The sequence below is a fragment of the Physella acuta genome, unplaced genomic scaffold (assembly GCF_028476545.2).
Source record: "Physella acuta isolate Inbredline_101_S28 unplaced genomic scaffold, ASM2847654v3 ptg001528l, whole genome shotgun sequence".
NCBI lineage: Eukaryota > Metazoa > Mollusca > Gastropoda > Physidae > Physella > Physella acuta.
Genome location: NW_026733043.1, coordinates 227,204 through 242,829, shown reverse-complemented (window position 1 = coordinate 242,829; position 15,626 = coordinate 227,204). Strand labels below are relative to the sequence as shown.

The 15,626-nt window shown below is 35.5% G+C and overlaps 1 protein-coding gene across 1 annotated transcript; it reads right to left on the bottom strand.

Annotated features, from left to right (window-relative positions):
- Positions 1-1,567: 1,567 nt before the first annotated feature.
- LOC131928644 (putative G-protein coupled receptor 21) lies at positions 1,568-2,626 on the bottom strand. The gene has a single exon (XM_059284719.1). The coding sequence runs from the start codon at positions 2,624-2,626 to the stop codon at positions 1,568-1,570; it is 1,059 nt and encodes a 352-aa protein (XP_059140702.1).
- Between the last annotated feature and the right edge of the window lie 13,000 nt (positions 2,627-15,626).

Genomic DNA, 15,626 nt, shown 5'->3' with positions numbered 1-15,626 from the left:
TGTTTCTTTTATTTTTATAATATCTGTCTGAACATAGTTGATAACTGTGACAGGTGTAGCTGTCTAGTAAAATATCCTCAAAAAAAAAACAATTTAGATAAATTAATAGATAAATTAATAGGCTGTGTTTTTCACGCAGTTTCTGGAATTAATTACTGTATGGGGGGGGGGGGGGGAGGGGGCATTGCTGGAAGAAAAAGCTAAAAAAAAATATTTATAAAAAAACGATTTACTTAAACAAGTGTACGGCCCCCTTTCCCCCCCCCCCCCGCTACCACTTTGAAATTTAAGTGTGCCCCTCGGAAGTTTCAAGTTGCCCCCCCTTCCTTCATCCATCTAGTGACGCATGTTAACGATTGACGATGAGTGAGTCATCTGCTACTCACCTAGAATTGAGATGCATGTTTTCGAGGAAACAAATGTTGAATTACATATTTTGACTACGCAACAGATTGTCACGGCATACTTTGTTGAAAATCTATCAACTTCATTCTATAATTACATTTTTTTCCAGCAACATGAACACGTTTGTATATTTTATTCAAATGTTTTGAGGTTATAAAGGAGCATTTTACTTTATGTGTCTTTAAAAAAACCATCAAAAAGCAACTTAAAAAATAAACAACATAAATGTAATAAAATAATTATAATAATATATAGCATAAATCATAATAATATAATGGTAAAAAAATAATTGGGTAAAATGTAAATATGTAATTTTGGATGGTTAAAAAATGAATGTACATAATGTAGGGGAAAAGAAGATCTTTTAATTTACAATGAAGTTATCTCGAAAGTCGTGTGTATTCACATTTTGTTCTGCAATTATTTTATGAACAACACAACACATCATACGACAAACACGTATTACACATGCAAATAATTAGCACGCGCCTCTAGGTGACAGATTGTGAAGGATTAGTTTAATCTGTTGTAGTTAATTTTTGGCTTTTATTTATGAAGTTGCAGGTGTAAGTGAAATAAAGATGTCGTTATAGGCTTCATATTGTTTAATTACATGTTCAGATGCATAATTATGGAACACGCATGTGTAGTTATTGGTGTATTTATGTGTATTTTCGATGTAAGTTTATGTGAATTGTATGTGCATTGTTGTGTATTATTGTGTGTTTTCAGATTATTTTCTATTCAAAATATAGTCATATTGTAAATTATATTATATAAAAATAAAACAGCTAAATAAATGCTCAATTAAGCAAAACTTACATCATTTGTAAAGTGTGCAACACTAAATGATTAGACACAGTAATAGCTTCATGTGCAGACTTCTGTTTTTAGTCTTTAGTCTGTTTTTGCTTGCTTGAGTCAGGGTATGATCTAAGTACACAGTCAAAGGCTCCTCTTGCGACCATAATTATAAAAAAACTCGTTGAAATTGTAATAATTTTTTTATATATTTGGCTAAAGTTTCAATATATATAAGTATTGACGTGATATTATATGAGCATGAAGCGTGTTGTCAGCTGATTTTGATAAAAATTATCACACAACACAAGTTTGATTATAAAATATGTGCGTGTTTGCGACAGCCTGAGAATTAATTTGTTTAAATACCTGCGTGTGATAATTCACGGCACTGTAGACCAGACATTAAACTACGATACGTCTTGGCAAACTTGGTGCTCATTGTGACGTAGATGATGAAATTTGCCGAGGCGTTAATCTGGGACAGCAGAGAGCGAAGAATCTGGTAGGTGCGCACGAGCGCCGATGACGTCATGCCGTAGGAGTTGTACATGTCCAGGACGCTGGTGGGGAAGCAGACGACGAGAGAGAGCAAGCAGATGGTGAGCAGCATCTTGAACATCTTCTTCTCCTTCAGAGATTTCGTCGCTAAGTTGGCAGCGCCGATGGAGCCGGAGAACTCCTTTCTTTTGACGGCGATCGTGAGAGCTATGACGATAGAGGATCCCAGAATCATCGTCGGCGGCACCGTGCTGAGCAGGTTGCCAACGACGTACAAGTTGAAGATGTTGAACGACTCGTAGGTGTTGAGATTCAGCGATGATTCGGACAACGTCGCGACGGTGATGTTGTAGGTTGGGTTTCGAACCCACCGGATTTCGTAGTTCAAAAACGTCGGCGTCGTCATGACGATGGGGTAGACGAACAGAAAAACGACGCAGATTTTCAGCCGGAACTGGGTGAAGATTCGCGACACGTGAAAAGGGAAACATACAGCCACGAGTCTTTCAATAGCGATGGTCGTCACGTGACATATACTTATAGAAAAACACGTTTGGTTGACCGGAAGTACGTACAAGTTCACGAAGGAGGTCAAGGTTAAAGCCATCGCGGGGGTGGCGAAACGGATGAAACGGTTGACCTGGATGACGAGCTGAGAGAGGGAGAAGAAGAGGTCGCAGACGGAGATGGAGAGGAGGAGGATGTTGACCTTGTCCCGCAGGCCGTGGTGCCGGAGGATGATGACGTTCAAGACGTTGCCGACGACCCCCAGCAGACACAGGAGCGGGGTCAGCAGGAAGCTGAAGACGATCTCGCAGTAGATGACCACGTCGTTGCTGGTGCTGGTGATCACGTACCGGGGCGGTGTGACCAGCCGGACCGTGGTGTTCACGCTATTATCTGTGGTTACCACTGACATTCTGTAAAACAATAGAATTCACGTGTACAACAGACACCGGTCGTTATTTTAAATTTATAACATTATTATTACATATTTGCAAACGAATTAATGCTTTCAAAATAAATGTTTCAAGAAATGTATATATATTTTAATTAAAAATAGATCTATGAATACTAAAATTAATTATTTGATTTCTTATTACTTTCGTTTTGTTTCTATACAAGCCTACGCAATCGATTTTCGAAATTTGTTCGATTTATATAAGTTAATTTTAATTAGTCAAACACTGGAACTCTACCCTACGTAACCTTTGGTTACTTAACATTGTTGAACATAAATTACCGTAAACTAACATAAAGCTCAAGTTTATTTACGGGAATTGCTGTTGCATATCGAAGTAGGGCCACTAGAATATTTTAAATTGTCAAACACTATCCAAAATCGTACAGATGGATATTAAAGTACATACGTGTCGAGGACTTTTCAAACTTGAGATTATCTTCGTTGTTTGCAGCTTCTATCCAACTAGTGGTGTTTCTATTGCGCTATCAGTAAAGTATCAGATAATTTTTATAATTTAAACATTTAGCTTTAGTTTGTCAACTTTTATTTGCCATTTTTAACAACTTTTTTTTTTGTTTCGAGTGATAGGCCTGTATCAGACAGCAATTACTGTGAAAATGATGTACGAAAATAAATTTAAAAAACGGGTATAATTAACTGAATACCTAATATCGGTTTTTAATTTGAAAACATTTGAATCTGTTTAGAAATTATATTTAAAACTGATGGTTTTCGTTAAAAAAAAAATTCTTTACATTTTATTTTAGTAGCTTCGTACGACTAATAGATTAGAAAATTAGATTTAATTAAATAATACTTGTAAATCTAATTAAATAGGTAACTAATGTAGAAATCACTTCAACTATAATCGTTGTGATTAACACTAATGACTGCTGTCTACCATGCTAAAGACGTATCATTAGCGTCAATCAGCTCGTCAAATTTCTGCGGAGTGACCTCATAGCAATTACAATTATTCCAATAATTTCTGGCCGAGGGCAAAAGCCTGATGAGAGTAGTTAGCTCTTGGTAGAGATGCATGACTGGAATGTACATTGCTATAGCAGTTTTTTTTAACGGCAAAGTATTATAAATTTGTAAATTAGATTTCGAAACTTAATATCCAATTTTGAAATTAAAAACCAATTACTATAATGAATGTTAACTCTTCTAGCTTAAGATATATATATATATATGGTTCCATGACAAATGATCTCAGGACAAATGATCTCAGACAAAATATCTCAGACAAAATATCTCACAGCAAAATTTTAATAGTATATACGATCATTTTTGTTGATTTGAAAAAAATTTTTATTGACTGTTATATGGTTTAGTTTACTTTTTTACACAAAATAATCGTGAATAAATAACTTAACGAAACATCAAAAGATTTATTCAACTTAATCTTTGTAATAGCATTTGATTTGAAAACGTAAAAATTAAAACAAACTTACACCGTTAGCTTGAAAGTTATAATTAATGGTAAAGAATAAAACAAATAAAGTAAAGGTAATTATACAATATTAATGTTCAAAACACGCTAAATATGTTTGAACCATTTGATTGGGTCTTCAGTTTTGTAACGTAAAACCATTGTTTTATTGCATCATCAACACAAACATATAACGAAAGAGGCCATAGCTGGGTAATCACCACTTATACTGTTTTACTTCTTTTAACACTACAACGAGCGTTGCTCTACGATGAACGCTGTCGTTTAAATAAGCGTTTGTCACATGATCACTGTGACCGACGAATAACATTTCCTATAGAGTGTAGATGCTAGTTGTATTGTCCATGGAGGGCAGATGTCTTTCCCGGCATGTTTCTGCCATCAAAGCAGGCGGTCACCTTAATACGAAGGTGTGTCTTTATTGTTATTTCATCCCCTTTGACCTAGTTTCGTTCACCTGACATGGTAGGATTGTCTCATGTTCGGCAAGCCCACCTACGCTGTCTATCGAAAAAAAAGTTCTTTAATTTTCGCATACTATAATCGCAATTTCAAAATGTTTAGTGCACTATGACAAATTTATGCGTCAAACTTCTCTTAAAATTATTATATAGGCTTACAAACAATATTAAATAAAGTAAACCAAATTATATGACAGTCAATTAAAACAATGGTCAAATCAACAAAAATGATCGTATATACTATTAAAATTTTGCTGTGAGATATTTTGTCTGAGATATTTTGTCTGAGATCATTTGTCCATGGTATCATTTGTCCTGATATATTTTGTCCTGGTATCTTTTGTCCTGAGATATTTTGTCCTGTCACCATATATATAAATATATATATATATATATATATATATATACATATATATATATATATATATATATATATATATATATATATATATATATATATATATATAGAGAGAGAGAGAGAGAGAGAGAGAGAGAGAGAGCATCTGCCACTGTGGTATCACGTTCCAACTACACCGGTTGTTTAAAGTTCAACGCCGCCAGCAATAATATGTCGCAAGAGAATGGCACTGTTGAATTTCCTGAAGCCATGATACAGAATTTACCTAAATATTCTTCAACGAACGATAGTTGGCGATTTTCACTGTTAATTAGTATATTTCCGCTTAATAAGCTGGACAGCCACATTCCTGTGTATTTCTCTACCTCAGATTCGGCAACACTTTTTACTTCGGTAACACTGGTGGCTACTGGCAACCATCCTTCCCTATTGGTGCCGACACTGACCACAGGACACACCTACGTAACATCGGGAACATGGAGATTCAACCTGATGATGTCATCATTTGCTAATTTTCCAGATCAGGTTAGGCGACGCCAGAAATATATTCCTACACTTTTCTATTAAATAGCTTTGTATATTAAAATAGTTTTCTCCATCACATTCAATTTTTTGTTGCTAATACGTTTGCCAATCAGGTCTTTATTGACACCGTGAACTAATCAGCATGTTATGTACAAAACCGAGAAGCTGACGACAGAGAAGAGACTGTTTTGTTTCGAATGGGAGGCCGGTGCATAACGCAGAAAGCATGCCGTCGCCCAGACTTATAGTAACTCATGTGCCGTTTAGGTAGGTCGCAACAATTTCCAAATATTATATTAATTTGTCAATTGGTCAAGTTTTGTTATTATGTATTGGAAGCAAGGCTACTCTGTGAGCAATTTTATTTTTAAAAAGTTTTGAAAAGCACCAGTCCCCCCCCCCCCCCCCCCCCACACCCCCATGCCCCGCCTCTGCAACAGAAACAAACACCGACCATCTCGTTCTCCACGTTATGTTACCACGTGATCCCTGACATGACCTTTCAACCCTCATCCTCTCCTCACTGCCACCCATAACAAACTCTCTACATACACCCCAACCCCAACCCTATACTCAATCAATAGCCCGACAAGCCAACCCTATTACATCATTGGTCCATTACAGCAGTTGTCATATTTGGGCTTTACTCCATTCGAACAATAGTCACTTTTGGGCTAAACTCCATTGGAGCTATTGTCAAATTTGAGCAAAATTCCATCCGAGAAACTGTAGCATTCAAGCAAACATTTTTTCTGCCGTAAGTACAACTAATGTAAAGGTCCATTCAAATCCATTGCACTTTTCGTTGAGTTGCGCATTGATTTTTCATCTAGCGTTAATAATGTCTCGAAAAGCTGTCATTTAACTGCTATGTTACGTTTCAGGTATCTGCCCAAGCAAGCCTTAGCGAAGAAAAAAAAGATAATTCGCATGGACAGAAACCCCAAGGATGTACTCGTCTCATCCTACATCGCGAGGCTGCCTACCCTTGCATTACCCTTTGACGTTTGAGCAGTTTGTTCGTCTGAACACTGGGTGTGAGTAGTGTGATACACGATCAATGTTCGCACCTGATAAATTGTTGACGTATTTAACGGATTGGCAAGACGGTATAGACTCTAACGCAAAACGTATTTGTTTTAAATCGATTTGTCAGACGATTCGTTTGTTTCAGATTTGTATGGGGATTTGTTTATTTTTTTTTTATTCGTACGGGGATTTGTTTATTTCAGATTTTTTTTTTAGATTAGATTTTTTCAGATTTATTTGAAGATTTGATTATTTCAGATATGTACAGGGGTTAGTTTATGTCAGATTTGTACGGGGATTTGTTATTTTTCAGATTTGTACGGAGATTTGTTCCAGATTTGTACAGGGATTTGTTTATTTCAGATTTTTATTGAGATTAGATTATTTCAGATTTATTTGAAGATTTGATTATTTCAGATATGTACAGGGGTTAGTTTATGTCAGATTTGTACGGGGATTTGTTTATTTCAGATTTGTACGGAGATTTGTTCCAGATTTGTACAGGGATTTGTTTATTTTAGATTTGTACAGGTATTTGTTTATTTCAGATTTGTACGGAGATTTGTTCCAGATTTGTACAGGGATTTGTTTATTTCAGATGAGTACAGGGATTTGTTTATTCCAGATTTGTACGGGGTTTTGTTTGTTTCAGATTTGTACAGAGATTTGTTTATTTCAGATATGTACGGAGATTTGTTTACTTATGTGATGGATTGGCAAGAGGGTATTGAAGCTCACCTAGACGTTCCATTCTATACATCAGTATACGATGATATGAAATCAGTGAGTTGGTTAAGGGCGTACAATATTATCCAACTTTAATTTTTCTCGACTTTAGTGGCGATGTTAACAATACAACTAAACGATTTTAAAATTTATCTAACGTTTCTCAGTTTTACACAACCACTCTATTTTATTATTTTCAGATTTTTTAAAAAACATTTATTTTTTATTTAAAATAAAATTCCATCCATATATAATACTTTATATATTGCTGCAATCATACTACTAAACAGAATGAAAAGGGTGAAGTTCTTTACCCCACCCATCCCCACAAACCTGTACCCCCCCCCCCCTATCCATCCATGATTTCAATTGAGCCAATTTTTGTTTTTGGATAACAGGCGTGGGCAGTGTTTTCACAACAAACTAAGTCGAAAATTTGTCAATGTTTTTTTTTAGTTTTAACCTGAATCAGAATTGGTTTGTTGATCTAATTTATATTAACCAATATGCCGCTACTAAAAGATTTTTGTTTGTCTGTCTGCCTGTCCTTTATGCATTAATACAAAACTGATCCTACCGCCATAAAATATGGAAAGTAGTTTAGAATACTCCAGAGAAACCTTAACTGACTGTTAAATTTCCTACCCCACCCCCACACATGAGGAGCAGTGCCTCCCCACTCGAAAAGAAGCTAGAAAAAAATCTCCTATAAGTTTTCTGCCTTTAAATTTTTTAAAATTTTGTTTAGCGGGCAGCGCCCTGGCAGTTTGTCACCCAGAGTTTCCGAGCGGCTTTCTTAGCACCTGGGGTCAGTTGAGTGGGCGTCCTGCACAAGGGGTCAGGGTTACTGCTTGATTCAACGCTCAAACTTCACAGGCGCGTCAGAGGGCGCCCCGGGTTCCCCCGTGAGCACCACAACACATATACTTAACCGAGGGATACGGAGAGCTACTATAATCGATGACTTGATAAAATAAAAGATGTCCTCCGGCGCCTATGCGGTAGTAGCCAATACGGTTGGGCGCCCCGAGCCTCTCCATTATGATGATGTTATGAAACAAGTTGTTGATATGCCCTTTGGGTCAGTAATCTCGTAGCAAACAGCATTGCCCACCAAGGGAACAGCAAACTATGTGTGAATACATGTGCGGAATATTAGTACTTTATAAATTCATATGCATTTTTTAGAAATCAAAAATAGCGCTGAAGTACTACTTTCAGCTAACGGAAATTACTCAAGATTTGAAAGAATGCAGAGAATTAGATCTTTTACTTATATTTGAAATTTCGTTTACCTATCTGAAACATTACTCAAGTTATAGGATTTTGAAAAGCCAAAAGTAGAATAAGTTTTAGTTCCGGGTTATCAAAAAATCGCTAAAAAGTTGATACAGAACTACAAATTTGATATATTACTTGATTATGAAATTTCATTAACCTAGCTGTAACGGTACTCAAGTTATTGTGTTCACCGTTATACATACATACATACATACATACAGACAGACATGTGGACTAAACCGACTCAGGGAGGTGTAAAACGACGAGATTTATAAACATCTCGATTTCGATGTTCCTCTACGCTTCTTATACAAGAAAGTAAAAAACAAATCTAAATACATATTTTTTTTTCTGCATAGGGGCATGAAAATCCTAGCTACGCCACTGTTTGTAGACCCTATATTTGTTCGACACTAAATTGTAAAACTAATTGTAGTTAATTAATTTCTTGTTACAGTAATATTAAGGCTGAAATTCCCTCCCCCCCCCCCCTCCCCCCCTCCACAAAAAAATGAAAATTATTTAAACAAATTGTTGATGTGAGTATATTATCGCTGGAAGCGCGCCACCCACAATTTCAGAAATGGTAAAAAATGTACCTATAAGGTTGTACAAACAATGAAAAAGTTTTCGCAAAAAACATGGGTAACACAAATGAATTTTCTTGTAAATAAACTTTTTAGTGTTTTTTTTTAATATATAAATTTTACAGTGTTTAAAGCAATGTCAACTACTTTTATTTACAATTGTATTCGTATAAGTTTATAAATGTATTTAAAAATCGTAAAATGCTTTGTATAATATATTTTACTGTATACACCCCCCCCCCCCCACCTACCCACTTGATCACGCATCGTACCACAGTATTTGTAGGCCATCTGTGTAGCGCCATGTGTATAAGAATATCAATTACCATCAGAGGCGGAACTACAGTGCCGCCAGAACCCGGAATGCGGGGGGGGGGGGGGGGGGGGAGGCACGCCATTTAGGGACCCACAGCCGACCATAATAATTTTTTTATAGTTAAAACACATTAATTTTCTTGCATTTTTGACTTGATGAATGTTTTGTAAAAAGAATACTGCAACTGCGGTTTTCTTTATTCTACAGACATCATCCCACGCTCTTGTAAATTCTTTTTCTCTTTGTTTTTAAACCATAAGCTGTAGTGTGAAAGATAGGCTAACGTTCATAACACTTCCATGACTTATTCCCCTTTTTAAATAGTTAAATATGGGTGCTCATAAGCTCTTTTCAATAGATTTGTAGAAACAAAATTTAAAAGCAATTACTTCTCTTAATTATTATTTTAAAAAAAAAAACCTACTAAAGAATGACATGGTATAAAAAGGAAATGTATTTAAAATTAATAATATAAATACCAAAAAAAAACATAAAAAATCATAACCCGAGAAACCATTACACATACAAAGCTTTTAAGTTTTCTATTCTTCTGACCGGCTAAAGAGTCGGAAGTATTACGGCAAACATAAATTAAAACAGATTATCAAAACAGACTCACGCACATATTGTTTTATATGTTTTAATTGAAAAACACACCAAAAACAATGACATTTTTTTCAAAACCCGAACAGGCCAGAAATTAGGATCCTATTTTTGTATTATATATATATATATATATATATATATATATATATATATATATATATATATATATATATATATATATATATATATATATATGTATATATATATATGTATATATATATATATACATACATACACATATATATATATTCTGTGAGCCCAGAAATTGTTTTTGCGGGGTGGCCCTTTTTTCTAGTTCCGCCACTGATTACCAACTCTTTATAAAAGCGTCTACATTTTTTTAAGTCTTACACGGTCCACTGCTCCGCTTTTTGTGGTTGAAGAAAGATATCCAGGGGTTAACAGGGGTTAAGCTGACCAGAGGCAGTATTTCCTAATATAAAGATAACACATTTTTTTGTGAAAAACTGAGGCGAATTTCTATATACATTATTCGTGAGCATTAGTGTGTGTGTGTGTGTGTGGGGGGGGGGGGGGGGTTAAAGCCTGGGGTAAAAAAAAATATGTCCTTTTCGGGATAGCTTATAAATGAGGTTGATTTTTTTAACTAAAGGATTTGAAATAACTCTTGCTAATTAAGTCACAGAATTAACATAATTAAAATAATGCAATTATTTAGTTACCTGCCATCCGCTATGCAGTTACATTTACGATCCCCGCAACCTTATAGGCATAATAATAATTTTTAAACATTCTCTAAACAATCGGCACACAGAAGAAGAATAAACACATATAAAGAAAAGACGTGAACATTTCTTGTCACATATCTGTAGTACATGAGCAGCTCTCTGTCTGTAACTGTGTACTGTATATTCAACCATATTAAAGAACTAAAACCTATTTTAACATATTCTTCAATTTACAACTATAATAGGCATGAAAAGTCTATGTAATCATACTGAATTTCTAAAAGAATCTTTTTAAAAATATGGCAACCGATAAAAATATAGTTGTTTTTCGAGCCATTTGGGAACCGTCGATTACACTAATTTTTCATATTTTAAATGAATATATGCCGTTGAAAAGCCGTTTAGAATTATTTATCAATTCAAATATTTAAAAAAGACCACCCTCTACCCCTCCTTGAAGTCAACCTGGAGTGGCCAGGGAAAGTAAAACAATGAAAGTCACAACAATAGCGGTCAATGGGTATAGCCTCGTAGCTTATTGATATTAAACGAGCAGACCCGCTGCGTATCATACGCCGCTATTTAGTTTTTTTTTCTACTTTTCAGTAATTTATAATTTGTGAATTCGACAGTACCAATGCTGCCACTGAAAATATTTGCTTTAAAACACTAACCCCCCCCCCCCTTTCCCCTAACCCCGACCCTACACCCCCCCCCCCCCCCGTGAAAGCAGCCTCCTCTTAGTTATTTCTTAGTTACCTCCTGTAAGTTTAAAATCGAACTAAATTATCTGCCCCTAATAGAAACCCGGTTCTACGGGTCTACGATTTGTAAACATTTAGCTTTGTAAACATTTCGCGTGACCACAGCTCACCAGACAATATGGGGGGTGGGGGTGGTAGTGATAGTGATAGAGAGAAAGAGAGGGGACTGCAAGGAGGCGCTTGCAGCTTGTTTTCTAACGGCTCCCAGAAGAGAATTATATATATAGATATTACTAATATTTATTCGTATGAATACATCTCGCATTCATAAAACCGGAAGTCATTTTGTAATCTATCTATCTATCTAATACTACTAAAACTCAACTTTGTTTACATGTGGAGGGGGGGGGCGGGGGGGGGGGGACATATGTTGGGGCGCCAAAATGGTTTGGAAAAATAAATTGAAAGGTTGGGGGAGGGGTACAAATCGATAGTTTGAGTGGGGGGGGGGGGTGCACATCAAAAGTTTTGAATTGGGGGGGGGGGTTGAAAATCGAAATCTTGGGGAGGGGGTTAAAATCGAAAAGTTTGTCCCCGGGCGCCGGGAAGGGTCGCTATGCCTCTGAGTGACAGGCGTGATGTTTTTTGATGGATGAACCCCGAAACCCACAGTTATCCAACGGATGACGGGTATTCTAGTATACTACTAAAAGTCAAGTTTGTTTACATGTTTGAATATTTATTTTTTTGTTTTTTGTTTGTCCGATCGAGTATTGTGATATGTTCTACTCTATCTGGAGAGCTGTAAAATAGTATGTAGGTAGAGAATAATTTTTTAATGCAGACAGACTGTTAATCACAAATTTATTTAAAGACGTTAATTAATTTATTGATTTATTCATACGTATATTAACCACAATTTTTTAAAAAGATTTGAAAAGCCACTAGACTCGACGGAAACAGTGACGTCACATGATGTGTTTATTTTTTTTACATCGATAATGGCGGCCTATCAAAGAAGATTGTGTTCCCATTCCAATGTTTAACGCGTTCTAAACCTAATTTTCTGTCGGCTTTAACTTTAACAATACGTCCGTTTGCTGTATTTATTACGTTCCAACAATTATATCAATTTTCAACTGTCTTTTTCATTTAGTTTTACGATAAATTTCCCTAGATCTAAAGATCAGCTGTCGAAGGAAAGTTATGAATCTAGCCTAGATCTAGATCTAGCCTAGATCTAGGTCACTAGACTCAATGTAAATTCTAGATCTAGACTTAATGTAAATTCTACATCTAGAATCTATTTCAGGCCTTAATACATCTAAAATCTATTTCAGGCCTTAATTATTTTATATAAATCTTTGTTTCGCTAATTTAAGATAAAATTTAATTTGAAAGTTACTACTACTAGACTTAGATCTAGATCTATGCGCGTAAATCAAGTTGCATAAGGAGACTCAAAGTATAGTATAAAGATTCATTTGTGACGTCACGAGTAAATAGCTAAGTTGGTAGCGTAGTCGGCTCTCATACGGGTGGCACAGGTTCTAGACCAATATGTCAATGATATTTTTTTTTCAATTTTTTTTTTAGATGTGAATGATAAAGTTGCCTATCTGAACTTGGCAGGATACAGGGCAGGTGAAGTAGAGTTCATCTGTTTCTTTGTCTTAAGCATATGAAAGGATAGTGTGGTCAGAGACATGCTCGGCTGGAATAGTTTTTTAAACGATAAAAACATGTTGTCTGAGACTTGGCGGGACACTAGGCAGGTGAAGTAGAGTTGAGTAGGTCACATGTGACGTCAGTATATGAAGGGATAGTCCAAAATCGGTGTTTTCGGTGTTTTTAAAAGATAAAAAACATATTTTTGAATGTAGCGAGGAGGGGGGGAGGGGCGGGAGGGGGAGGGGAGGCGGGGGGGGGGGGGGCGGGGGGGGGGGGGGACATATGTTGGGGCGCCAAAATGGTTTGGAAAAATAAATTGAAAGGTTGAGGGGGGTTCAAATGGAAAATTTGAGTGGGGAGGGTGCACATCAAAAGTTTGAGGGGGGGGTTGCAAATCGAAATCTTGCGGGGGGGGGGGGTCAAATCGAAAAGTTTGTCCCCGGGCGCCGGGAAGGGTCGCTATGCCTCTGAGTGACAGACGTGATGTTTTTAGATGGATGACCCCCGAAACCCACAGTTATCCAACGGATGACGGGTATTCTAGTTATTTCTCAAAGTGTTATAAAATATTTAATTTGGTCGAAAAAAAATGCCTTCTGGCAACAACCATTTGGAACCGGCTGTTTATGGCTTTTAAAATAAAAAGTTTAAAAAGTAGGTTATTAATTGTTAATCTTAATTTTAGTGTGGAATAAAGGTGTGAAACATTTAACAAAAAATGTAAGTGTTTTATTATTATATGATTACAGAAAATTAATTCTGATTATAATTAAGTTCTTAATTATATAAATCATCGTTAATAAAAACGTGTGTTGTTTTTGTTTTTTTTTTTTAAATTTTAAAACTAAAAGGACTCGAAAATGTTAAGCGAGGTAATTTCGTCTAAACTACGAAGAGACAAATAATATTTGTTTGTCTCCCTTTGACCGTAAATTTATATCAGTATTCTTTTAGTTTGTCTTCCATGGGATAGGGCCGATAGGCTACCCACACGAAAAATAAACTATGGAACAATTTAAATAGCTAAAATAATAGATTTTTTTAACTTTGTGATAACAAGCTTTTAAATGCACTAAAAATAAAACAAATTTGCTTTTTTAAAAAATAAAAGCGCTGGTTGCTAAAATAAGTAGGGAATTTTGTAAGCGGCAAATGTTTATATTTTCAATCCTTTTAACACTGGTTTTATTTTCTACTTCTTAGTAATTATAAAATGTGAAAACTGTAAATTAAGTTGGTATTTTTTTAAATCAATTAGTAGGACTATTTTTTTAAATTTTTAATTAATATATTTTTGACTGTTTGCTCTTATTGAATTAAAAAATACAGATTACTAAAATATTTGCTTTTTACCCGATCAGTAGCTTGTGATCTCTAAAAGATAATAATTCCCCCCCCCCCCTCTTTCTTAGTGTGTGATTGAATCTTACAGCCGAAATCAACCATCCATGACCAACTGTTTCCCGCTTGTATGTTCGATTAAACCAGTTCTTTTTGCACTATCGCTGGAGACGAATGTATAGGGAAAAGTTAAAATAAAAATTGCTGCATAAGAAATGGCCTAAAAATAGGTTACAATAGTTGCCACGTACTTACAAGGAAATAAACAGATACACAAACAGAAGTATATTATGAATTAGATAAAAAAAAATTAAAAAACAATAGAAGTGAGAGGCTGAAATTTAACGTTGTTTACATGGCATCAGACTGGTGAATATATTTAATGCATGGGAAGGGAATGGGGTAAAAATACAACATAGAACTTGTGTGAAATCTTTGGGCGCTGTAATTCTCTTCGAACTATTCACCTGAAAGTACCGTACGATACTTCCTTGTTTTGTTTTGTGTACTTTTATCATGGGAAACAACTGTTCTGACTTTTATTGTTTTACTCTCTCTGGCCATTCCGGTTGACTTCAAGGACAGGTTGAGGGCAGTTTTTTTTTAAATATTTTAACTGATAAAATAATTCTAAACGGCGTTTCAACGGCTTATATTCGATCCAAAATATAAATGTGAGTGTAATCTATGGTTCCCAAAGGGATTTTATTTTTACAAATGTAACATATAATTTTATCACTTGCCAAATTTTTTAAAAAGATTTTTTTTAAATTATTAGATTAGAAAGACCTTTCATATCTATTAAGAAAAAAATTGTTTAATTTATAACTAACGTAGAGTTTTTTTTAGAAGAACTTAAATGCGGTTAAATAAATTAATTATATTTGTTGTTAGTTTTAGTATAGCAAACGTAAAATAAATTGGGACAACCTTCACGAATGTACAACAACATCGCATTTTATTTCAAAGATTTGACTGGACAGAAGAGCGCCTTAAAAGTGTTGTAGAACTTGGAGCTGGTGGAGACGTAGATGATGAAGTTGACGCTACAGCTGATGAGGTACAGGATGACTGAGGTCGAGTGGAGCAAGCTTGACGTCAGCGTGGTCACACTCGCGTACGTTATGTACATCTCTATCACACATGTGGGTATCCACGCGGCTGCCGTCACCACACACACCACAAGCAGGGTTTTAAAAATCTTC